General features: G+C 38.8%; 2 protein-coding genes across 2 annotated transcripts in view; both read left to right on the top strand.

Moving 5' to 3' along the window:
* LOC134825321 (splicing factor 3B subunit 1-like) overlaps positions 1 to 25,726 on the top strand; it is a 93,280-nt gene that overhangs the window by 45,752 nt on the left and 21,802 nt on the right. The window contains exons 4-12 of the mRNA XM_063837493.1: positions 3,667 to 3,722; positions 4,357 to 4,501; positions 4,701 to 4,898; positions 5,038 to 5,129; positions 5,455 to 5,563; positions 23,504 to 23,712; positions 24,494 to 24,689; positions 24,895 to 25,043; positions 25,195 to 25,375. Coding sequence (XP_063693563.1) covers positions 3,667 to 3,722; positions 4,357 to 4,501; positions 4,701 to 4,898; positions 5,038 to 5,129; positions 5,455 to 5,563; positions 23,504 to 23,712; positions 24,494 to 24,689; positions 24,895 to 25,043; positions 25,195 to 25,375 — 1,335 coding nt within the window. The remainder of the gene's footprint in view (positions 1 to 3,666; positions 3,723 to 4,356; positions 4,502 to 4,700; positions 4,899 to 5,037; positions 5,130 to 5,454; positions 5,564 to 23,503; positions 23,713 to 24,493; positions 24,690 to 24,894; positions 25,044 to 25,194; positions 25,376 to 25,726) is intronic.
* On the top strand, positions 328 to 3,185 carry LOC134825322 (proline dehydrogenase 1, mitochondrial-like). Its single transcript, XM_063837494.1, has one exon. It carries the CDS (start codon positions 756 to 758, stop codon positions 2,559 to 2,561), a length of 1,806 nt encoding a protein of 601 aa, XP_063693564.1. The 5' UTR covers positions 328 to 755; the 3' UTR covers positions 2,562 to 3,185.

The raw sequence follows: 25,726 nt of genomic DNA on the forward strand, positions 1-25,726 counted from the left end.
GACTGTACATCAGTACAATCAATTTAAATAGTCGATACAATCAGCCAGCTGGCTAATACAATGTGATTGCAATAGAAGTTGAGCTTTTAATCTCCCTCTAAAGTCTAATAGTATTCTAATAGTATTCTAATAGTATTCCAATACAGGACCCGTGTTGTCTTAAATTTCATCTTAGAGTCTGCTATAGTTGCTGTATTACGTATGGCCTAGGGCGAGGACCCTGCTGTATTTATATTTGGGTCGTGTTCTTGTATCCGGTCAGTTTTACCTTAGCACCGTGCTTCATTGATGTTTGTAAGGAGTCTCTAGATAATTTCATCATGAACAGAAGACACATTTGGAGAGTTGTTTGTTCGGTGCAGTCGTGCAGATTCTTTTGAAAGTTATAATGTAAGTCGTGTCTCGTGATTAATATGTAACTGAATTTTCCAAGATTTAATTTCACAAATTGTCATGCATGCTTACTTTAAAAGACTGGAATGCCTGCTTGCGATTATTCAATAACCTATGCAGTATGCATTATAACGCAACTTTCTCTGCCAATAGCATATCTCTGCCAATAGCATATGAGATACATGCTGTTCCTCTTTGATGTTCCTCGGGAACCTTTTACCGACAAGATTTTACATTGAGGCATTTATTTATCATATCAAAAAAGTTCAAAGCTTTGCTTGATGCCTTGATATTATGATATAATATTCCTTTACTTGTATTTTCCTATAATAAATTTCGTATGAAACGTCAGTTTTACAGTGATGCTAAGAGTTAACAATGTACTGAGATCAACAAGTTTGGGGGCTCTCCCCCGATACGGACGTCTGCAAGCTCTACCCCAACTTCAGCACAGCACTCCAGCCCGTCACAAACGCTCTGACGCACAAACTGACAGTCACGTTGTTCCGCCCGTTCTGCTGAACTTCCAGGATGCGAAAGCAGCATATGAGTCGAAAAACACGTTTGAACTGTTTAGATCCCGTATTGTGCTGCGTCTGTGTGGTATTGATTCCATCGTCAATAACAACGAGAAACTCTTGAAGTTCTCCAAAATAATGCTGCCGAAAAAGATGTTTGATTCTGTTATGAGGATGACGTTTTATGGTCAGTTTGTCGGTGGAGCTGATGTAAATGATCTCCGACCAAAACTCTCAAAAATGCAGGAGTACGGGGTGAAGCCCATCCTGGATTACTCAGTTGAAGCAGATCTAAAGGAGGATGAAACAGATGAGATTCCCGAGATTGCTGTTACAGAAGTGCAGTTTAAACAAGATTCCATATCCTCCAAACGTAACACCCACCAAGCCGTAGCTCGAGCTTATCCTTACAAAGGAGAAGACAGTTGTGAGGAGAACTTGAACATATTCCTGGAATGTTTGGAGACAGCGAGCCAAGTTTGTGATAAAAACGCATTCTCCGCGATCAAGGTCACAGGTCTGGGTAAACCCAACGCACTGCTTGAAGGCTCTCATTTTTTGCATCGGATCCAGGAATTGTATATCAAACATTCCCAAACATTTGAAGGTACGCTGCCCTCCTATATCAATATCAAGTACCTGCCTAAAGATGTACTAGGACCCAAGGAACTTCTTGCAGAACTAAGAATGACGCTCGATAATTTCCGAGCTATGTTAACCAGTCTGGGCGCTGATTTAAGCGAAAGTGAAATCACAGATTTGTTTAATTCAATGTCTCCGGATGAAATGGGCCATATTAAATACCACAGATTCCGCGAATCTTGCATGCCTGGTCCACCAGAGAAACCACTCTACACCGTGTTAACACATCTCAATCTTCCTGATGGTAAAATTAAAATGAGCGCCGACCACTTAGAAGCACTTAATAGAGTCGAAGAAAGACTGATTGTGCTGTGCGACCGCGCAGTTGAGTTGGACGCCAAGATACTCATCGACGCTGAACAGACCTACTTCCAACCTATGATAGACTACTTTGCGAACAAGATGATGTCCCGATATAACAAGGAAAACGTTTACGTGTTCAACACTTATCAGTGTTATCTCAAGTCCACCCCGTCCCAGCTTATCTATGATGCAGATAAAGCGAACGTGCTGGGTTACAAACTCGGCGCAAAGCTTGTCCGTGGCGCGTACATGGAACAAGAACGCCAACGCGCGCTCGACCTTAACTACGAGGACCCTATATACCCCGATAAAGCACACACGAACTCATGCTACCACAATATGGTTGAAATCGTCCTGAAGCAGATCGAAAGACAGAAATGTCAGGTGATGATAGCATCCCACAACGAATTCACCATCCAGTACGTTGTGGAGCGAATGAGACAGTCCGGTATTTGTCCGGCAAACGGGGGCATCTTTTTCGGGCAGCTGCTTGGAATGTGTGATCAAGTCACGTACTTGTTAGGCGCAGGTGGGTACTGCAGCTATAAGTACGTACCGTACGGACCCATTGAGGCGGTGTTACCGTATCTGTCCCGGCGTGCGTACGAGAATAAGGGAATGTTGAAGGGGAGTCAGAAGGAAATTGAGCTGCTGAAAGGAGAGCTGAAGAGAAGGAGATGGAGTGTGTTCAGTACTGCTAATTAGGGGTCATTGTATGGTTAATTAGGAACGCTTTATTTAAACAGTGACCCAGGTTGAATTTGCTAGATTTATATCTAGAAACCCAGGCCCTTTGTAATCATTGTACAATGTACATTGTACATCGTACATTGGATTTAACTAAATGTGTGTTGCTAGAATGCGTATTGTTTTTTATCGAAAATCTTTCAAAGCGACATACAGAATTAAACTTAGTCGAATTAAAATTGTATACCTTTATCGGTAAATTGAATTACTCGAAAATTAAAATTACTAGGTAAGTTATATCATAATATATAGGATAGGATGTTTTTACATTTTGTATCAGCTGCAGCGTATGTTAAGATTTAAGAACTACTCGACAGTCGACAATTAACAATGGATTTCGTCCCCATATGCATATGGAAATGTATTTTATTCAGTTTAAGAGGGTTCACCCTAATGTTTTTGTGATACTCGTTTTTGAAATAGCAGTTCAGGTGACCAGCAAACTAGACCCGTGACATAAATTTTGAGGGGGTCACGGACCCAAGCGTCAACTGAACTGCTATCTCGAAAACAAGTTTCACAAAAAATCAGGGTGAAAGCTATTTTCAACCCAGATTTATTCAGTTATTCAATTTTTAAATGCGAGATGCTAGTATTATTCTGATTCTCAAAAGCAAAAATAAATTAAAATTAAACAAAAAGTTAATGACTGCAATGATTCGTCAAACTGCAAATTCAACAAAAGTGAAACTTTAAACTGGTCGTTTTAAAACTGCCAGTCCTTAATGATCCACCAACCATCATCATTTCCACAGTTCATTTATTTTTCATCGTCACACCCAAAAAGAGGAAAGGGAGAGTTTGATGGATCAAGAGTTTGATGTGGATTTCAGTGGAGGCTTAAATTAGATTCAACAATTCAATTCTTGATACTCATTACTCAAGTGAAGAAAAAGATTTATCTTACAACATGAATATCATAAGCAATAATTATATGAGTTCTAATACCTATACCTTGAATTCGAAGCAGCCTAGATTCAATAAAATTACACAATTTATCATAATACGATCACGTGAAATTAAATCTACATGCAGATGTAAAAAGTAACAAGTTTGTTCTCAGGCTTCATTCGGAGGAAAGGGTCAATACGATTCTGACATCTACGGTACCCCAGGAATGTAAGTAATTACAACTATTTCCGTCAGTCTTTCCGTCAATTCTTCAGATCTGGTCAGTCACCACTCACTGCACCGGACTAATATTTGCACTCAGTTGATATTTGCAGCGTTCATAATTTAATATGATAAGTATTCAGAGAACAATATGACTGCAATACATTCTTTGTCTTGACATAATCGGTAGTATGCCGTGTTGCGCTCTGAGGCACATGTTGAGTATCTAATATTGATAAGTAATCGTTGACAACACTGACCAAAGTTCCCTTTTTGTATGGGACGAAACGAAATGAAATGATGTGCTTGTTAATGCTCTTATGAACAGCAACTGACGCAAGTATTAAAATATTTTGATGATAGTTGATTAGTTATCATCAAAATATATGATCGACCCACTCATAAGAGCGAAGAAAGATTACCAATTAGTATTAAAACGTTGAAATGAATGATATGTTTATTGTTTAAAAGGAATACTGAAATGTAAGAATCATCTCTATTCCTAAATTAAAAACATAAAAATCAAAAGTAAGGTCGTTTGTCCGTCCGTCTGTTCGTCCGTCTGTCTGTCAATAGACGTATCTCCTGAGTTCCTGACACAGCGAGGACGTCTGATGACGTCACAATGAGTCTATCCCAGGGGTGAGGGAGGTTACAACACGTCACTAGAGAAGACACCAGCCGCTCACCATGTGGACGAGGACGACTACGGTAAAACACCGGAACACATGGGAAAGTATAGTTCCATAGCCAAGTACAAGGACGACGCTGCTAAGGCTGGAGATGTAAGTCGTGTTTGGGATTATTTTATGGAAATTAAACCTTGCAAGAAAATGTCAGATCACATTGAAATTTGAATGTATTCTTCTCTTTGTTCGCATTCAACATGAATTTCTGTTGAATAGGCAAGCTAAAAAATGAACAGCAAGTAAATAGGATTTAATATAAAATCCCTTCATAATCTTCACATCGCATCGTTCCCAGGGAGCTACAGACGACCCCTTTGCAGAGACCCGACGTAAACGAATAGTAGACCGACAGAATGAGTACCAACAGAGGTTTAGGAACATGTTGATATCTCCCGCACGTGCTGATGTGTTCGCGGACGGAGGCAAGACTCCGGACCCTTCACAGAGAACTTACTCTGATGTCATGAGGGAGAAACGGCTAGCTAAGGAGGGGGTCAGTACTTGCGGAATATATAAAAATTATACTTTATTATTTATTTTTGTTCGAAAGAAAGAGACATTGTCAATGGTCCACTCCACCCAATTTTGGGTTTTGGGTTTTTAATTCATTATTTTTACTAAACAATTCTCAGAACGCTATAAGATCCCAAGTATCTGAGAAGAGAAAGGAAGGTACGTTAACTGTACAACCCGATCAACCAGCCCCTGCCAAGAAGAAGCGAAGGTACGTGACCGGTATTTTAGTCTTTTTAATTAAATAAAGGGATTTAATGAAAGAAAGGGATCGTAGCGAACATTCTTTGAAATGATTGGGTCATGGGGCGGCAAGAATACTATTTTTGTTTCCAACTAAAAGTTCATTTTAGTACGAGTAGTAAAATCAAGATCAATAAAACTCAAACTAAAACTAAAACTCAAACTAAACACGTGACCTCACTAAAACACGTGACGTCACTAAAACACGTGACGTCACTAAAACACGTGACGTCACTAAAACACGTGACGTCACTAAAACACGTGACGTCACTAAAACACGTGACGTATTCCAGGTGGGACGTGAGCACTCCTTCAGAACTAGAGAACCAGAAAGCTAAAACCCCAACAACTGCTAGTGCTCCAGCCCCAGGCCTGACCCCATCATCCACCTGGGACCCTGAGGTAGGCACAACACTTTCAAACCACTTATAAATCATTTTAAGATCAATATTTGTTAACGTTTTTTACACTGTTTTAGCGGTTCTGCGATTTTCAAGAAATGCTTTAGTGCTTGGAATTTCACCCTTAACCACGCACCAAAGCTTCCTCCAAAAGTTGCTAAAACATTTCTAAGTTTGGCGTAAAGCTGTCAAATCTCAACCGCTTGCACCATTTTAAGTAACGGTCAGCTACTACAATTTAGATATCTGACGTTAAGAAATGTTCATTAAAGAAGGTAGTGCTCTCATGCTTTTAATTCGGAAGGACAGGGTAGGGGGTTGAAGGAATGTCCGCGAAGTAACACTAGATAAGTCGACGAGTGATTTTAACCCTGTTTTAAAACCGCGCAGTCTAAAACTAGAAGAAAAAAGTGCAGCAAGAGGTTTAGCGGTTGTTCGCATGATGAGAGGAGAATGAGGGCTGTTAAAATATTTGTATTCATCATATCTGAGAATGTCAATTTACTAAATAAATACCAATTGCGGAAGCAAGGAACACGTCGTCCCAATGTGTGCAGCCAGTAGAGTCCACCAGCGCTGAGCAGCCACCCCAACCTGATCCTCTACACACCAGCTGCTGTATCTTTATCCCGTAGTTCTCTTGTATCTCCCAACGGTTCCCCATCTCCCACCTCATTAGACCCGTGTTACCGAGCTTGTTCCAGACTATGTTGGCTGTGGTGTCGTCAAAACCTTTACCTGTTTTGGAATACATACGAGGATTGGTGACAAGAGCTAGAGACCTGGCGAAAATGTACGAAAAATAAGTAAGGATATTTCCCTTCCCAGAAATCACTATATTGAAGTTGACGGTGATTCAGCACTGGTGAAAGCAGTTTATACACTATGTTATATAACATACCACAGACAGTTCCACCGTTGTAGAGAAGGAGACCGGGCCGTCCGGCTGAGGCAGTGTTTCCACCTGAATCTACTCGCGTGAAACCTTTGTTATCTGAGAAAAAGTATGGACTATGATGGGCTATGACTGCAGAGTGCAGATATGGACAATTTTATACATGATTTGACCTTGTTCAATTTTGTTCAATTTATAGATCTTATTCTAAGGAATTTAATTACATATTTTAAAAACTTGTCTGGAGTTAACTCAGTGAGAAGCAATGTTAGGAATAAGTAAAAGCGGATTGTTTTACGAACTGTTCCAGTGAGCCACTCCGGCCATATTATATGTATACTTTTATATATTTGTTTTACATAGTACTAGTGTTTAGTTTGGTTGTTCCTGACCCTATAGAGCGACTAATAAGATATGATCTCTAGTTATTTGAACAGTTAATGGTAAATTAAACCACCCTAGTGTTTACTGTATTAAAAGCTCACCAACAACGCTAGTAAAGAAAAGATCCAGTCTATGCTCACAGTCCACAGGATCTTTATAAGTACAGGACTCCCACTCTGCTCTCTGGCAGTTCAGGTTCCTTACTTTGATACCGTAACTCTGTTGTATAGTCCACTTGTCACCGTACGAATACTCAATCTGACCTGGTTGAAGGGGATGTTAAAAAATAGGGTCTCAGTATTTTCAGGGAACACTGGAGTTTTTATGTAGCTGTTTCATATAGAACCATGCCTTGAGAGTTGAGAAACGTTTTGTGCAGATAGGATTCGTATCAGTTTGTTCACAAAAAATGTGGATCTGCAGTTAGAATTGCTCTTTTGGAAGCAACAAGGTTACCAGGTTAAGGTTTCCAAAAACTAGTTTACTCACCTGTGTGACCCATGATATCCATGATAAAATCGGAGGTTTTCCGCCCGAACCCATGTGCACACACCGTCCCTCCATCCAGGAGAAGTAAACCTGTGTTTTCTGTTGTGACAGGTTCTCCAATGGAGTTTACTAGCTTTAACTCTGGTATATCTGAGGAGGAATGTGTAGGATGTGTAGGATGTGTAGAATATTTAGGAATGTGTAGGATGTGTAGAATATTTAGGAATGTGTAGAATGTGTAGGATATTTAGGAATGTGTAGGATGTGTAGGATGTGTAGAATATTTAGGAATGTGTAAGATGTGTAGAATATTTAGGAATGTGTAGGATGTGTAGAATATTTAGGAATGTGTAGAATGTGTAGGATGTGTAGAATATTTAGGAATGTGTAGAATGTGTAGGATGTGTAGAATATTTAGGAATGTGTAGGATGTGTAGAATATTTAGGAATGTGTAGTATGTGTAGAATATTTAGGAATGTGTAGGATGTGTAGAATATTTAGGAATGTGTAGAATGTGTAGAATGTGTAGAATGTGTAGAATGAGTAGGATATAATGTAGACATAATAACAAGTTCGGGACTTTTATAACTCGAAATTGAAGACAATATTTAAACATTTTGCATCAAATTGTACTTATTTGTATTAAAACTTTGTGTTGAAGGTTACATTTTATAGCAGCTTATTTGACTAACCTGAACTTGAGAGATGTAAAAGAAGTGGCAGAACAAAGAGAACAACCATACTTTTTCCGGATCTGTTTTCTCTGATCTTAAAGCATTTAGTGGAGTCCTTAATGGAGGTGCGGGTGGTATATTGAGAAAAAAGACAATTACGAACAAAGAAAAGAAAGTGCTAGTGAAAGGCGGCTGAAAAAATAACAAATTTTAATAATAAATAAAAGTCAACAAACTGTCCAATAAAGATTAAAGCTATTCATTAATTTCAACTTAATTTAAAACAACCAGGAGAGTTATGAGTCATAAGTTATGACCGACGAATATCATCGTCAGCGAGGTAGATAACAACTCTTACAAATATAAGGATAAAGCTAGCTACATATAATATGCATATCTAGACAACTCATAATTATATACCTGAACAAAGTTGATAATCATAAATGATAATGATCTAGAATATTCAAAACAAACAACACAATTGTCAAGATCCGTTATTTATAGTGTTAACATGCCGCCCAACCAACTACTACCTTAACAATTGACAATGCCACCCCCCTCTTACCCACTATTACCTTATTGTATTGTGAAGAGGGGTTATTAAATAAAGAAATATATATATTATATATTAAATAAAGAAAGTTTTTTGTTGAGTTCGACACAAAGACAGATTAAATTGTCCGTCGCAAGGGTGGAGCATTAACGGATATTTTAAGCTTAGACGTGAAATGGAGTACCTGACTTATTCCCTGAGACAAGAAGCAACATTAAGTGTAGATTGTAGAGGTTACTAAGCTCCATTCTCTGTACAAAATCTTTTGCTAATCGTTTCCTGCCCCTAGTGTTTGTGAACAGCAATGTTTTTCTTGTATAACACACATAACGCAAGCAAGGACAGGGACTATGCTTCGACTTATCTAGCGGCGCCCAGGGGGTCCTTTCCGAAACGGTACTTAAGTCAAAAATGGTACTTAAGTAAAAAGTTAAGCAAAAAGTATTTTCGAAATGAGACTTAAGTGCAAAAACTTAAGTCATATTTCGCACTTAAGTATTTTTACTCAAGTAGAGAATTTTACCTAAGTACGTACTTAAGTGCGGTATTTTTCACTTAAAATGTAAGTATGGTCTAGAGGTTACTTAAGTGCCTAAATTGTAACTCTAACTCAAAATATTAAAAGTAAAACAAGTTTTTGAAAGGTTGCAAACTAATAGTATAATTACAGAATTATTTTCTCCCTAAGCGGATAACCACTGTCGCCTATCAGCCATCCGGTGTAGCCGCGGTCGGCGGTTTAACTGGGAGCAAATTGTGCTATTGTTCCATATCGTGCTGTCGTGTACCGAACCGGGCCACTTCACTGTGCATGACGTGATTTCCTGATTCATCGAGCATATCAGCTGTACGTTAATCGAATGATATCCTTTGCAATTCACATAAATCTCCTCGTTTGATTCTTATTTGAGTTCCATCAATTGCACCAAGACAACTTGGGAATTGACCATAGTCCCAGAAACCATCCTTAATAAGACGTAGTCTGCTCGAATCGTCAACTGACAGAACCAAAGAAACTAAGCGCTACTTTTTCAGCACAACAAGAGACGCGTTCAATAAACTGTAAAATCTCAAACAGAACGCGCATCAGGATTGTACAAATGGTCAGAGTTTTAGTGCGAGTCTTAGTGCGGCTTTCGCACGTGCACTCAAGTTGCACTTAAGTTGATTTTTGAACGCGATTTAAGTACATTTTTGTATTTAAGTCTCAAACTTGAAACAGAATAAGTAAACTTTGGGAAATACATAAGTAGAGTTTCGGAAACACTTTCACTAATTCTACTTAAGTCGACCATATACTATACTTAAGTGCCACTTAAGCGTTTTTTCGGAAAGGACCCCCAGGACTAGTGGATAGCGATCCCGGGGTTGGGAGCGGACCTTAACACCTTTTAAAAAACCTTTTAAAAAACCTTTAAAATCGTGAAATTGCCAAAAAAAAACCTTGAAAAGAGCGGTTTTAGCTTTAAAAAAACCTTAAAAAAGGAGAACAAAACCTTAAAACCTTAAAAAAAGAGAGAACCTTAAATCACAACCCTGAGCAATCTAGATTCCAGAGTGCGAGGAATCGTTATGAAGATAACCCCGATGTGCGTAGCAGAAGGGGTTATTTTAATTATAATATACAGCTGGATTCGTGGGAATCAAGATAATTTAAATTATCAACACCGCTCTTGTGTGCTAGCGTTCTTCCGAAACTCGTGGATAATTAAAGCATAAGCCGCCAAACACGTGCACACACAACCAACTAGGCTCAACTGCAAGTTTGATTATAATTTGTATCTAATTGTAGGTGCTTAACTGCACTTATGATATAAATCTCCATACCCACTACCCATCAGTCAGAGTGTTACTAAAGTATATTACTACAGTATTTTACTGCAGTAACTTCGAAAAAAAGAAAATGTTCATTCTGAGCCTCTAGTCTGTTATGCTACTTTGTAAGAAACATAATATCGAGATAAAGGGAATTCAAGCAGCCTGAATAAAGGAAAAAGGAAAATGTTCATTCTGAGCCAGGTTACTTCGTAAGGAACATAATATCGAGATAAAGGGAATTCAAGCAGCCTGAATAAAGGAAAAAGGAAAATGTTCATTCTGAGCCAGGTTACTTCGTAAGAAACATAATATCGAGATAAAGGGAATTCAAGCAGCCTGAATAAAGGAAAAAGGAAAATGTTCATTCTGAACCAGGCTACTTCGTACAAGGAACATAATATCGAGATAAAGGGAATTCAAGCAGCCTGAATAAAGGAAAAAGGAAAATGTTCATTCTGAACCAGGCTACTTCGTACAAGGAACATAATATCGAGATAAAGGGAATTCAAGCAGCCTGAATAAAGGAAAAAGGAAAATGTTCATTCTGAACCAGGCTACTTCGTACAAGGAACATAATATCGAGATAAAGGGAATTCAAGCAGCCTGAATAAAGGAAAAAGGAAAATGTTCATTCTGAACCAGGCTACTTCGTACAAGGAACATAATATCGAGATAGAGGGAATTCAAGCAGCCTGAATAAAGGTAAAAGGAAAATGTTCATTCTGAACCAGGCTACTTCGTACAAGGAACATAATATCGAGATAAAGGGAATTCAAGCAGCCTGAATAACCACCTTACTACTCTACAGATCTAGACTTGCTAACAGCTAACAGAAGCTACAAATCATATGTGTAAAGATATTGCGACTAATGTGAACACTATAACTAAAATAGTGTCTCGATGATTAACATAACCGTCTCAAAATCGAACCTTATCGAAATCCTGAAAATAAACATAAAATTTATAAACTCTTGCCCTAGTTCCTGATCTTCCACTGCAATTATGTGTCTAGATTCTGAAGCCCCCTAATATGATATGCAACAGCACCCGGGCCTGTATAAGACTGATCACTGAATTATAGCACACCTGCATACTATGCAGTGCATAGTGAGGTATGCAGTGCATAGCGAGGTATGTGCTGATCTCACACGTGCACAACACGTGCACAACACGTGCACACACAACACGTACAACCCAGGCCTGTATATGAGACTGATCACTGGATTATAGCACAATCTGCATAGTAAGGTATGTGTTGATCTCACACGTGCACAACACGTGCACAACACGTGCACACACAACACGTACAACCCGGGGTTGTACAAGAGACTGATCACTGAATAATAGCACACCTGCATAGTGAGGTATGTGCTGATCTCACACGTGCACAACACGTGCACAACACGTGCACACACAACACGTACAACCCAGGCCTGTATATGAGACTGATCACTGGATTATAGCACAATCTGCATAGTAAGGTATGTGTTGATCTCACACGTGCACAACACGTGCACAACACGTGCACAACACGTGCACACACAACACGTACAACCCGGGCCTGTATATGAGACTGATCACGGAATTATAGCACACCTGCATAGTGAGGTATGTGCTGGTTTGTACTGTACTCCCACTGTGTTTCATACATTTAACATGATTAATAGTTATAGTGGAGAGGGGGTTATAAGAAAACCGTCTGAGCTCTTAGCTGAATGTATTACTACTGAATACTCAATACTGAATAATGGATACTCAATACTCAATACTCAATACTCAATACTCAATACTCAATACTCAATACTGACTACTGACTACTGAATACTGAATACTGAGTACTGAATACTGAATACTGAATACTGAATACTGAATGAATACTGAATACTGAATACTGAATACTGAACACTGAATACTGAACACTGAACACTGAACACTGGACACTGGATACTGAATACTGAATACTGAATGAATACTGAACACTGAATACTGAATACTGAATACTGAGTACTGAATACTGAACACTGAACACTGAACGCTAAATACTGAATATTGAATACTGATCATGTGCATATCTTGCTTGCATTCAGACCAGTAAATCATGAACGTGCAACAAAATCTTTGGTGGTTTTGGATAATGCACGAAGATTAAGATCTAGCAATGTTTAGACCCAAATATCTTTGCCTAAACGATGAAACATCCTACCTGAACGCGGGTAATGTCAAACGAACGGGTTTAGGCAATTGTTCATTGACAGCGTCTTTTGGTTTTCCCTATGAATCATAGGGAAAACCAAAAGTCACTGCCGCTTATTTAGCATATACTTAAAGGGCATAATTAAAAGATACCTGCAAACAGTGTACGACCTTTGGGCTTTGGGACATCAGGCCGTTAAAGAAAGAGGCTTACAAAACATAATAACATTAGTACTATGCTCTCACTGTGTAGGAAACACTTTGCTACTGAAGGAAGTTGGGACAAACTCTAAAGAGGAAATGCGAACCCTGATGCGGGACAGGGATATATGGAGGGGGTTATCTGGCGTAGATCGGACTTAGTTCCGACATAGTAGTAGTAGTGTGTAGGATACCTCCTCGGTGGTAGAGCGGGTGATTCCAGACAAAGTTACAACGTGACGTCACACCACGTGTCATGACGTCACACCACGTGTCATGACGTCACACCACGTGTCATGACGTCACACCACATAGTAGTAGTAGTGTGTAGGACACCCCCGAGGTGGTAGAGCGGGTGATTCCAGACAAAGTTACAACGTGCACACAAAACGCTAAGAAGCTAGTGCCTCGTGGGCGTGTTGTTATTGTTTCAGCTACATTCCACTTAGCCCTTTCATTGTGCCCTAGATTTAACTTTGCATACATTAATGTTCAATTCGTGAGTCTGTCGCTTACATTCAGAAGGGTTAATTAAGCGAGGTATGTTGATTTGTTGCGGAGATCAAGATGTTGCAGTTGCTGATGATGACAGAATTAGGGAGGTCCGTCAACAGGAAGACATCTAGGAAAATGTATTGGTCTGTTATAAAGCAAGAGAGAACTTGAAAAGCAGCCCAAGAGAGCTTTTGAGTATCCAATTCTATCCCATGTCCGTGCAATTATGTCGTTACAAGGCTACACCTCCCCCACATTATATGAGAAGCATGTCTCGCAGCAACAACCCTATTGTTCAACTACAAAGATGTGTCATTGTGTCCTAAATTGACCTTTCCGTGGTACATTCAGCATTCAGCGGTATCACGCCTGCAGTTCTTGGAGCTGAAAGGGTACATGTCATAAGATGGCCTGTACAATTAGGTGTTTCGTTTGTGTCTGGCACAGCCAAGGGATGCTAGGTAACTGTTGGCAATGTTTCAACTTAGCAACGGTAGTTCAACGCAGATAGCCTGTACATAACAGGACACAGGGTAGGTCTGTCAAAGTGAAAGTGAAAAAGTGAGAACTAGTTTTTTATCATCACCAGTACTGTAAGATATGGCAGCAAAACCTCGAACAATTTTCAGTGATGTTTTGGCTTATACACGATGTAAGTGAACTGATTACTAATCATAAACATTTAAACATCTTTAAGTTCTGTTTCAATGAAAATATGATTATTCATTTTAAAGTAAGAACCTCAAAGTGCAATAAAATAATAAACCTTAAGCTACAGATGCAAATAACGCAGTTTATCATACGGAATACTATCAACAGTAAAACCTTCCTTCAACAAACCGAACAATAATTTACATTGCGATTCAACAGAATACAAGTCCCAAAATCTTATCCGTTGGTTCTTCAAGTCTTTCCAGGCATTCACAGTTTCTGTAGAGTTTTTGAAGGTATCCAACCCATCATGCCTGTTTTCATTTGATTGATCGTCAGCGTTTGCCATTTTAAATATGTATTCCTTGATTTCGTCAGTAAGCGTTTCTTCGACAAAATTGTAAATTCTCTCTGTTGTTTTTAGTGGTTCTAAGCTCATTTCCCGATGTGTAACTGTCATAAAAACCCTCCCTAACCACGGATTACTAGCAGCAAATCTAACAGACTCCAAATTATAAGCACAATAGTTGTAAGTCTCCCAGGATGATTTAACACGTCTGCCCCACAAGTCATGCCCATTCTCTACCTGAGTCCGTCTATCCCAGCCAAAATACTTCCCACCTGTTCCTCTGGACATCATGAGAGGAATAGGGTGCCTCAACAGGTGGATAATCTTAATGTTTGCAGTTCTGATCTGGGCTATCTTCAGGATGTCTGATAAATGCTGCTGTCGGATCACTTTCAATACGATTATTTTCCGGAGTTTGCAGATCTCCTTCGGGGTTTTATTTGGCCTGTAAAACTTTTTTTCACATTCGGTGGAGTTGTATCTGATGAGATTCTCCTCTGGTGACCCACACCACTCGTATTTTTCCGGAAACCAACTTTTGTACACCGTACAATTATGTAAGATCTGCTGGAGATACAACATCCTTAAATCAGCTTCAGTGTGATCAGCTCTCGCCCCTAAAATCTGGCCCCGACTGTATAATTCACGCACAGCTACATCATAAAATGGCTCGAAAAGATATTGCATCGCCGGGTTAGTATCGAATATCCTCCCCAAAAATGTAGAACCCCCACGATACGGTGTGAGAAGTAGGATTAGCTTCATATCAGGATCCAACTTCAGGTTGAATGCTGGATCTAATGGTTTTGGGGGTGAAGTGTAGAGTGACCTCACAAACAAGATGCAAAACAAGACTAGAAAACAGCGTACCAACCACTTTGTGAGGGAGGGGACAATGATAGGCTGTTTGTTAACGTAGTGTAACTTCTGTTGGAACCATGGGGACATGTTTAAAATTCCTTTCATTCCGAGCCGACGAAAAGTTAGCAAAATACGCGTTCGTAAAACACGAGTTTTACAACACTGCATTTTACTGACGTTAGTTTACAATCGCAATGATGAATACTCAATGTAGATTAACGGAGATAGTCTAAGGAAATATGTTTGTTTATTATCATTGCGTGTAATTGTATAGACTATAATCCTGTGTGAATTGTTATCCTGTGAGGAAGGAGTATTACATCTAGCTTGGGGGTCGTTCACACTTCACATACTACATAATCAGCCGAGGGGGCTTCTGAATGATTACGGCTGATTAAGGGGGGGGGGGGGGGGGTGGGGGCCGGTTACGTGGTTGTTGATTACGTTATCAACATTTTCTTTTTTACCCTCTAGAATAATAACAATTTGACAGTATTTTAATTCAAATTCCACTCAATTTCACTCTGATAGTGATAAAATTTAGAAATTGATCTGTCTATAGTAAGTAGTTTAGAAGGTGCTTAGCCGGATATCAATCAGAAATTTCGTTAATTTCCAGAAAAAAATCTCGAGGGCTAGGTCCTGAGAAATATTTTCGGCTCATAATGATCAGGGTAGAGAAAAGTAGTTTCCAGGAATACTTTTTAAATTTTTGACTTAGTCATTCTTGATACGTACATTTAAAGGCAAACTCCCCACTTCTCGTATTGCATAGGGGGGGAGGCCTGCCCTCCCTCCGATATCACATTAAAAAGGGGGAGCCTCGACTCCAAGATCGTATATCGAGGGTGAGGTGGGGATCGGGATAGAATACACGATAACTTATAAATTTCAGAAAATTATAAATTTCGGAAATATTTTTACCGGGTTGTTTTCAGCTTTTACAAAATGTATACAAGGGAGACCCTTGTGTTCGAGCTGGAAAATTCTTGAAGGTCGAAATACGATAAAAGGGCAAAAAATTATCTTCTAGGTGTTCAAAATGATATTTAGATTATAGACGAATATTTGTGTTCCTCTATTTCCAGGGAAAAAAGTCAAAAGGGGAGGGGGGTCAGGCCATGATTACGTTATATTGCTGTCAGGAGGGGGGGGGGTTGGGGTCAGGCCATGATTATGTAATATTGCTGTCAGGAGGGGGGGGGGGGGGTTGGGGTCAGGCCATGATTACGTAATATTGCTGTCAGGAGGGGGAAATTACTAAAACATTGATTACGTAATATGTGAACGACCCCTAAGAGTATACTGCCTACACCAAGACGGCCCAGGTCAGTATCATGACATATTTCGCATTAATATAATATAGGCCACAGCTTTCAGGACAAAGTCACGACAAAACTAAGTACTGCATTGTCTCGTCAGAAACTAATTTAATCTCTAAACAAATTTATTATACATTTCTGTTTGAAGTATTATATATCGAAATAGTAAAGGATTTGTCAATAAGTTTTCCCAGGACTCGCCTGCAGCGGGCTTTGCCCCCTTCCCCCCCCCCCCCCCCCCCCCCCCCCCCCCCCCCCCCCCCCCCCCTGAATCGGGTTCTGCCCCCTTCGAATCATTGTGGGACCCAAAGATGCACCATCGGGTGATAAAAACATGTTTCATCCAGGTATACGACATTTTTTAATGATATTGACCTGGGAGGCTTCAATGTTTTCAAATGCTTTGATGGCTGATATAGTTGGAACAGATTTACTGGTCCCACTGTTTGAGGTTAAGGAACGCCAATCGGAAAACCTTTCAGTCTTGCCTATTTCTCCAGTTCTTATAATTCGGTCTCTTCGGTAGCAGCTGCTAGTGGATTTGGAGTTACGCTGATGTTCTGAGCGACATTGTTCTCACATTCTTCTTCTACTTGGCGGACATTACTTGTAGATCTTGTGACTTCTCTGATAAGAGTCGATATCCTCCTGATACTTGACAGAGTACCTTCTTTCAGACGAGGCATTCTCCAAAAGTAAAGGATGGGGTTAGCTGCAGAGTTAGCAGCTAAGAGTAGAGTTTGCACGGCGTTATTGTAGTAGTACTGTGTATCAAACTGATACAAACTGTCGTACCATTCATTGTCATAAGTAATCCTTATGTATGTTTTGAAGATATAATGCATAGCTAGGGGTATGTTGCAGACTCCATAGAGCAGAGCAAACATTAGAATGGTTACTGTCGCTCTATTCCTGGAACGTTGAAGCTCTTCTTGTTGCACTTGTACGCCACTTCTTCTGAGTAACACTGCTGATATGATGCAGCTCATAGCAACAACAAAAGCCGGGGCAATGTAGGTTAAGTTTCCAATAATTAACAAGGTAAAGAACTCAGTCCCTATAATTAAATCACTAGTTGCAGATATGTTACAGCGTAAGTAGTCAGAGTCATAAGACATGCCTAAAAACTCATACATATACATTCTTATATTCTGGGCTAATCTCAGGACTGAATACGTTATCACTGATATAATGAGATATTTAATATTTTGTTGTTTAAAGGGTCTGAGCAGTGCAATTGTCCTGCTTATACTTAGACACATTACAAGAAATATGCTCAATGACACTGATATATTCCATAAGAACACCCAAGCCACGCAACCGTATTCACTTGCAAACCAGGGACCTGGTTGTCTGTTTGATAGGGATGAGATTCCTACTGGAAGAATTGCTATGCTGATCAAGATGTCATTTCCAGTTATAACCATGTAAATGACATTAGAGATGTCCCTTTTCTTAGACTTAAAGTATATGAAACTGATTAGGTTTCCAACTGTTCCTATGAAGAAGAAAAGACAACAGATAGATCCGTAGGTCATATCTGCCTCTTCATTGTAGGCTGGTTTTGTCACTACTGCATACGAAGATGTTGAATTCACCATCGTCATTCTGTTAAAAAGCTGTGCAGTATTTATAAGTTGACAAAACTGAAAATGTTAACATGAAAAAAGAGCTAAGAATACTCGCAGCCCGCAGGTGAATAATTGAATTGAATTTTGATTGTCAGTGTAACTTTTGTTTGCGTGATAGCCCGACCAAAAGCACGTGTACTTTATACAGAGTATAGAGTATAGTGTATATAGTATAGAGTATAGAGTATAGAGTATAGAGTATAGAGTATAGAGTTTAGAATATAGCGTATAGCATATAGAGTATAGAGTATAGAGTATATAGAGTATACTCACGGTTTTTCTTAGAACTTTAGAAGCCATAATAAACCCCAATCGATATATTTTAGATAAATATTGGTGAGCTTGGGCCCAAACTCGCCTATATCAGGGAGATTAATATATACATATTAAATCGGTAACGGACTATAACTGCGAATTGATTTAATAACACGTGCACTTGAACAAAAAGCAGAAATTTGAACTTTTGTTCAAATGTCTCCACTAAGAATGCAAATGCCGATGTCTTTGAAACCAATTCGAATACAAATGTTTGTTAGTCCAAGAGTTGAAAGTTGAACATCAGGTCACAGACTGTATGGACTACGGGTGGAATATGAATAACTAAAATTCCAACAGCATCTTGTTCCCTTCATTGTGCTGATTCCGGGAACCATTCTCTTAACACCCTCATCATACTGGTAACGTGCCATTCGGTCCTATCACGTGACCGCTAATCTTATCACGTGACCTTGATTATTTTCTCAGCACCTGTGACTGTCACAGGTGCTGAGAAAATGATCTCCTGTAGAGCACAATTCTAGGAGTGAGGTGAGAAACTAAGCGAGTTAATTGTCCGAGCCTCGACTTGAAAAATCGTAATCGACAATTTTCTCTCCTTTTTGCCGTAATTATTGTCATTGATAATCATGTCTTTAGCCACAAAAGTACCATTGCCGAAGCATAGAGCTGGCGATCATTTTCCAAAAACCGTTCATAGATGAAAATTGTTCCCAATTTTCGACTAATGATTACTTTTAGATTTTTGAAAAATTGATTTTCATGATCGTAATTTATATGAAGAAGCCACTATTGTAAGCAGTCACCACTTGCTTCAGATTCTTAGATTATTTGTAGTAAATTAGGTTACGAACAACGAAAACGAGAATAATAACTATAAAACAATACAATGCCTAATTCGACAACCTCATACTTTAAATTCTAATTAACCAGACTTATATCGCCCAAAAACGCCCAAAGATCTAAGTCTCTTAATCAGAAAACAACATAGTACGGTAAACTCGCGTAAAACCCAGCCTCCATGCCAGTTAGAAATAGAGCTGGGAACTTTTCTCGGGAGGTCGAGAATTGGTTTGTAACAAGCTACTGGTGGTTGGTTAACATTGTCTAGTAATGTGCAAGTAAAGTTATAGTTTTTTATAAAGCTGGTAGACCTCTGGTGAGGATTAAAGTGCAGGACAAATGAGTCGTTAAAGAATAAACTGGGTAGTATTCTGGTGAGGCTCGTTGATCCAAGGAGATGCGCGGCTCAGCAAAGACTTCTCAAATAAGACGTGCTCCTTCATAAACTAACTCGATCCAAGGAGTTAATTGAGTAACACCTGGGGTAAGGGAAGGTTCTGGAGACAAAAACTTTCTCGAGGGAGGTAACCAGGAACGGGACATTATATATTTAAAGTGACGGTACATTAGAACTAGACAGAAACAAAGTGTGAAGGGCCTGAACGGAACCCCTCGGTTTCAGTTCCTTGTTTAACACTGCCGTACAGCAAAGACATTCGCCGGGTTCTCCAAGGATGGGCACATAGCTCACTCCACACAATGCTCTGTCAAATGTTGCTTATATACCAAGGATCTACAGGAAATATTTCCTTGTAAGTTTTTAGAGGGCGATCTGTGAACAGACAACTACCTCATTAGTCATTCCCAACTATATAAGGTCCGGTGGAAAGGTCAGAGAGGTCAGATTGAGTTACGCATCGGTGGTTGAGTCACATCTTTGCTGGCTTCCAACACAATTATTCCATCAATTGCTAAGATTATATATCTATATTATAAAACTTAACTTATCTTCATCAATAATACTACAAATATTCACTGCTTACACTATTATGAAAATTATTAAAGAACTCAGCCTTATATATATCAGTTACAAATATGGTAGAGCATAAGATCCTTTCCTGGGGTCCTTTCCGAAACGGTACTTAAGTCAACAATGGTACTTAAGTAAAAAGTTAAGCAAAAAGTATTTTCGAAATGAGACTTAAGTGCGAAAACTTAAGTTATATTTCGCACTAAAGTCTTTTTACTTAAGTCGAGAATTTTGCCCCCAGGGCAAGACGGTACCTTGGAATTTAACCAAAGGTTTTTCCATTTTATCTATAGAAATTTTCTTGACTTTGTGCCACTGTGGAATTTAAAAATTAAACAAAACCAATCTTTTACAAACTTGAATATCTTTAATTAAGTTATGTTCTAATGAAAATATAATCATTTATTTTAAAGTAAGAACCTCAAAGTGCAATAAAATAATAAACATCAAGCTACAGATGCAAATAACGCAGTTTCTCATACGGAATACTATCAACAGTAAAACCCTCCTTTAGCACACCGAACAATAATTTACATTGAGACTCAACTGTATACAAGTCCCAAAATTTTACCCAATGGTTCTTCAACTCTTTCCAGGCATTCACAGTTTCTGTAGAGTTTTTGAATGTATCCAACCCATCATGCCTGTTTTCATTTGATTGATCGTCAGCGTTTGCCATTTTAAATATGTATTCCTTGATTTCGTCAGTAAGCGTTTCTTCGACAAAATTGTAAATTCTCTCTGTTGTTTTTAGTGGTTCTAAGCTCATTTCCCGATGTGTAACTGTCATGAAAGCCCTCCTTAACCACGGATCACTAGCGGCTAATCTAACAGACTCCAAATTATAAGCACAATAGTTGTAAGTCTCCCAGGATGATTTAACACGTCTGCCCCACAAGTCATGCCCATTCTCTACCTGAGTCCGTCTATCCCAGCCAAAATACTTCCCTCCTGTTCCTCTGGACATCATGAGAGGAATAGGATGCCTCAACAGGTGGATAATCTTAATGTTTGCAGTTCTGATCTGGGCTATCTTCAGGATGTCAGATAAATGCTGCTGTCGGATCACTTTCAGTACGATTATTTTCCGGAGTTTGCAGATCTCCTTCGGGGTTTTATTTGGCCTGTAAAACTTTTTTTCACATTCGGTGGAGTTGTATCTGATAAGATTCTCTTCTGGTGACCCACACCACTCGTATTTTTCCGGAAACCAACTTTTGTACACCGTACAATTATGTAAGATCTGCTGGAGATACAACATTCTCAAATCAGCTTCAGTGTGATCAGCTCTCGCCCCTAAAATCTGGCCCCGACTGTACAATTCACGCAAAGCAACATCATAAAATGGCTCGAAAAGGTATTGCACCGCCGGGTTAATATCGAATATCCTCCCCAAAAACGTAGAACCACCACGAAATGAAGTTAGAAGTAGGATAAGCTTCACATCGGGATCCATCGTAAGATTGAATGCTGGATCTATTGGTTTTGGTGGTTCTGATGATGAACTGTTACTAAGTTTGTAGAAACAGATGCAAAACAAGGCTAGAAAACAGCGTATTACCCACTTTGTAAGCGAGGGGACATTCATGGTAGTCTGTTCGTTTACGTAGTTAAACCGCTGGTGGAAGAAATGTTTAAAAGATTGTATTTAATATATTGAATAAATTGTGGTATTGTTTAAATAGTGCTACAACTAAATCTGTAGTCGAACAAAGCAAGAGTGTTTAGATTTGATCTAACGGCACAAAGTGAGTTAGATAGTTAAACTCAATACTCAGTAGTTGATAGTACTATTTACAGTGCACTACAATGTAGATGTTCTGAAGGAGTATCATATATTATATAAACATATCATATTATATGAAGACTAGTGTAACCCGGCGGCCTTCGGCCGGGATTTCACTGCCGCAGTTAAAAAGGGTAGGAGTATATTTGTAAACATGCATTACATGTCGTATGAAAGTATGAACTCTCTCTACAGTCCAAACAGACCGCTATGAGCTCTCCCTACCCTAATAAGTTTATAGTATTACATGACCGTGTAATTAAATATATACCGTGTAATTAAATATATACCAACGCTACATAATATGCAGTAATGGGAGAGCGAGCGTGGAGGGAGAAAATATGAGCTATCATTCGGCTGATTCGACCGAGGAGATTGCATACATCCAATGGATCCTTAGCTAGTCCCTAGACAAGGAAGAGGTTACTTAGAGGTTCATTCTAAAATAGGTTGTCTATTCAAAAACAGTGAAATCATCTGAATTAAGTTCAATAAAACTACCCGGCCATATTAACAGACCTGAGTTTTTCAAGCACCCTATACACTTCTCTGCTTCTCATATAATATACATAATATTACTAATATACATAATATTACTAATACTACTAATATACATAATATTACTAATATACATAATATTACTAATACTACTACTAATACATAATATTACTAATACTACTAATATACATAATATTACTAATACTACTGATACATAATATTACTAATACTACTAATATGCATAATATTACTAATACTACTAATATACATAATACTACTAATACTACTAATATACATAATATTACTAATACTACTAATATACATAATATTACTAATACTACTAATATACATAATATTACAGCTGTGCTGGGGGTTATCCTATGTGATTTAGGCGGTCTATGATAAGTGATAGGACTGGTTCTTGTTTAAACATATTATCGTACAGAGGACAAACGACAAACAAACATAATTTTTCAAATTATAATAATGATGTCACAACGTGACTAACAGTTCAGAGGCTAAAATAGTCTCCGCATTAAAACCATTATAAACATATAGTCTGCATGGAGTTTGAACAAATCGTTTGATCATATTAACAAAATTAAAGCCTGTGCTCCAAACTTAGTACACCATTTTTCTCTGAAATACATTCAGCTTGGATAAAGTACTGTATTACAATACTGACAGTCATTCCATGAGGTTCAATTGAGCTGACGTATGGAGACGTAGCTAATTAAACTTCACATAAGATTAAGTTTAGAAGATTATTAATATAAGTTAAGAACCTTATTAATATAAGTTGATAACTTTAATATAAGTTAAGAACCTTATTAATATAACTTGATAACTTTATTAAGATATATAAAGAACCTTATTAATATAAGTTGATAACTTTATTAATATGATTTAAGAACCTTATTAATATAACTTAATAACTTTATTAATATAAGTTAAGAGCGTTATTAAAATAACTTAATAACTTTATTAATATAAGTTAAGAACCTTATTAATTATAATATTTATCACCTCACTAACCCCCTTCCCTCAACAGACACCTAGCAGTGCAAGCAAATGGGAAGAAACCCCCGGCCGACAGAAGGGCTGGGAAGAAACCCCGGGCAGGCCGAAAGGAAGTGAAACTCCTGGAGTTACTCCTTCTGCTAGAGCTTGGGAGGCGACACCCAGTTACGCTACAGCCATGACACCCGGACACGCTACTCCCGGAGCTATGACACCAGGATCAACAGCTAGGAGACACAGGTTTATTAATTAATTTAGTTAATTAATTAATCAGCTAGGAGACACAGGTTAATTAATTAAATTAATTAATTAATTAATTAATCAGCTAGGAGACACAGGTTAATTAATTAAATTAATCAATTAATTAATTAATCAGCTAGGAGACACAGGTTAATTAATTAAATTTATTAATTAATTAATTAATCAGCTAGGAGACACAGGTTAATTAATTTAATTAGTTAATTAATTAATCAGCTAGGAGACACAGGTTTAACATTGAGATTAAAAGGATCGCTGAAAATGTTAACTCAACTAAGTCTTATTGAAATGTGACACTTTACTTTAAATCCTTACATAGATTTGATTTGAAACTGTCAAAATTATAACATTGACAGCACATAATTTAGATGAAATATATCGAAAATATAGATCCATATTGCATCAATAGTACAAATAACAGACCTACCACACGTATAATATAGATCCATATTGCATCAATAGTACAATTAACACACGTATAGGATAAACCCATCTGGTGTAATACCAATATTGTCATTGGTGGCTCAGTCCACTTAATAAGTCCACTTAATAATTATAACTATCATTGGTCGCTCAGTCAGTAATAAAATATATTATTTTTACCGCTTGAAATTAGCCTAACTCATTCCAATTAAACAAAGCTTATCTTACTCTGTCTTAATATTGGATTGAAAACCACTAACCACTCCAACTAACCTCTTACCACCCCAACTACCCCCCCCCCCCCCCCCCCCCAACTAACCACCCCAACTAACCCCTACAGATGGGACGAAACACCCCGAGCAGACATCTCAGAGACCCCCGGTCACGCTAGTGGTTGGTTGGAGACACCCCGCACTGACCGTGGAGGTGATGGTGGTATGACCCCTGGAGCGCAGGGACAGACCCCTTCTGGAGCAACCCCCGCTGGGGGCACCAGTAAGAGGAAGAGTCGGTGGGATGAGACTCCTTCTGCTCAGGTGGGTGATATTGCACGTGTGGGGTATATTGCACGTGTGGGGTATATTGCACGTGGTATTGCACGTGTGGGGTATATTGCACGTGTGGGTATATTGCATATTTAGGAGTTCGGTTTGCCATATTTTGTTTGATTATTTTAATTGATTATTTTAATTAATCTGTTGACCCACGAGATACACAAAATCAGACTAGTTTATGTTTCAGACTCCTGCTGGGGGCGCCACCCCTTCAGTAACCACCCCCGTAGGATTGGGGGTGGGGGTTACCCCCGCTGGTATGATGGCTATGGGCATGGCAACTCCAACACCGGGACATCTTGCTGCTATGACGCCCGAGCAGATGCAGGCTTACAGGTCTGTGTTTATTTTGTAATTTAATTTAATTAATAATACAAAATAATAATAATGAACTAAGTACTGTGGTATTTAAGGTATTTTTAGCTGTTGAAACGCTCCAAACTAAACTAAATAAATTTTTAAATAAATAAGTTTCTACCTTAAACAGATGGGAACGTGAAATAGATGAAAGAAACAGACCTCTAACAGACGACGAACTGGACGGACTGTTCCCTTCAGAGGGTTACAAGATCCAGGAGCCCCCAGCTAACTACGCCCCTGTCCGCACCCCTATCCGCAGGCTCACTCAGACTCCAACTCCTATGGTGCAGACTGGGTTCAGGATCCAGGTAAAGTGTGGTTGTAACCTAGCAATTAGTAGAGGTTGCATAGTAACCAGTAGAGTTTAGAGTTGGTTAGGATCCAGGTAAAGTGTGGTTGTAACCTAGCAATTAGTAGTGGTTGCATAGTAACCAGTAGAGTTTAGAGTTGGTTATCAGAAGAGGTTGCATAGTAACCAGTAGAGGTTGCATAGTAACCAGTAGAGTTTAGAGTTGGTTATCAGTAGATGTTGCATAGTAACCAGTAGAGGTTGCATAGTAAAGTAGTAACCAGTAGAGGTTGCATAGTAACCAGTAGAGTTTAGAGTTGGTTATCAGTAGAGGTTGCATAGTAACCAGTAGAGGTTGCATAGCAACCAG

Source organism: Bolinopsis microptera, chromosome 13, assembly GCF_026151205.1.
Source record: "Bolinopsis microptera isolate Bmic1 chromosome 13, MBARI_Bmic_1.0, whole genome shotgun sequence".
Classification (NCBI taxonomy): Eukaryota; Metazoa; Ctenophora; class Tentaculata; order Lobata; family Bolinopsidae; genus Bolinopsis; species Bolinopsis microptera.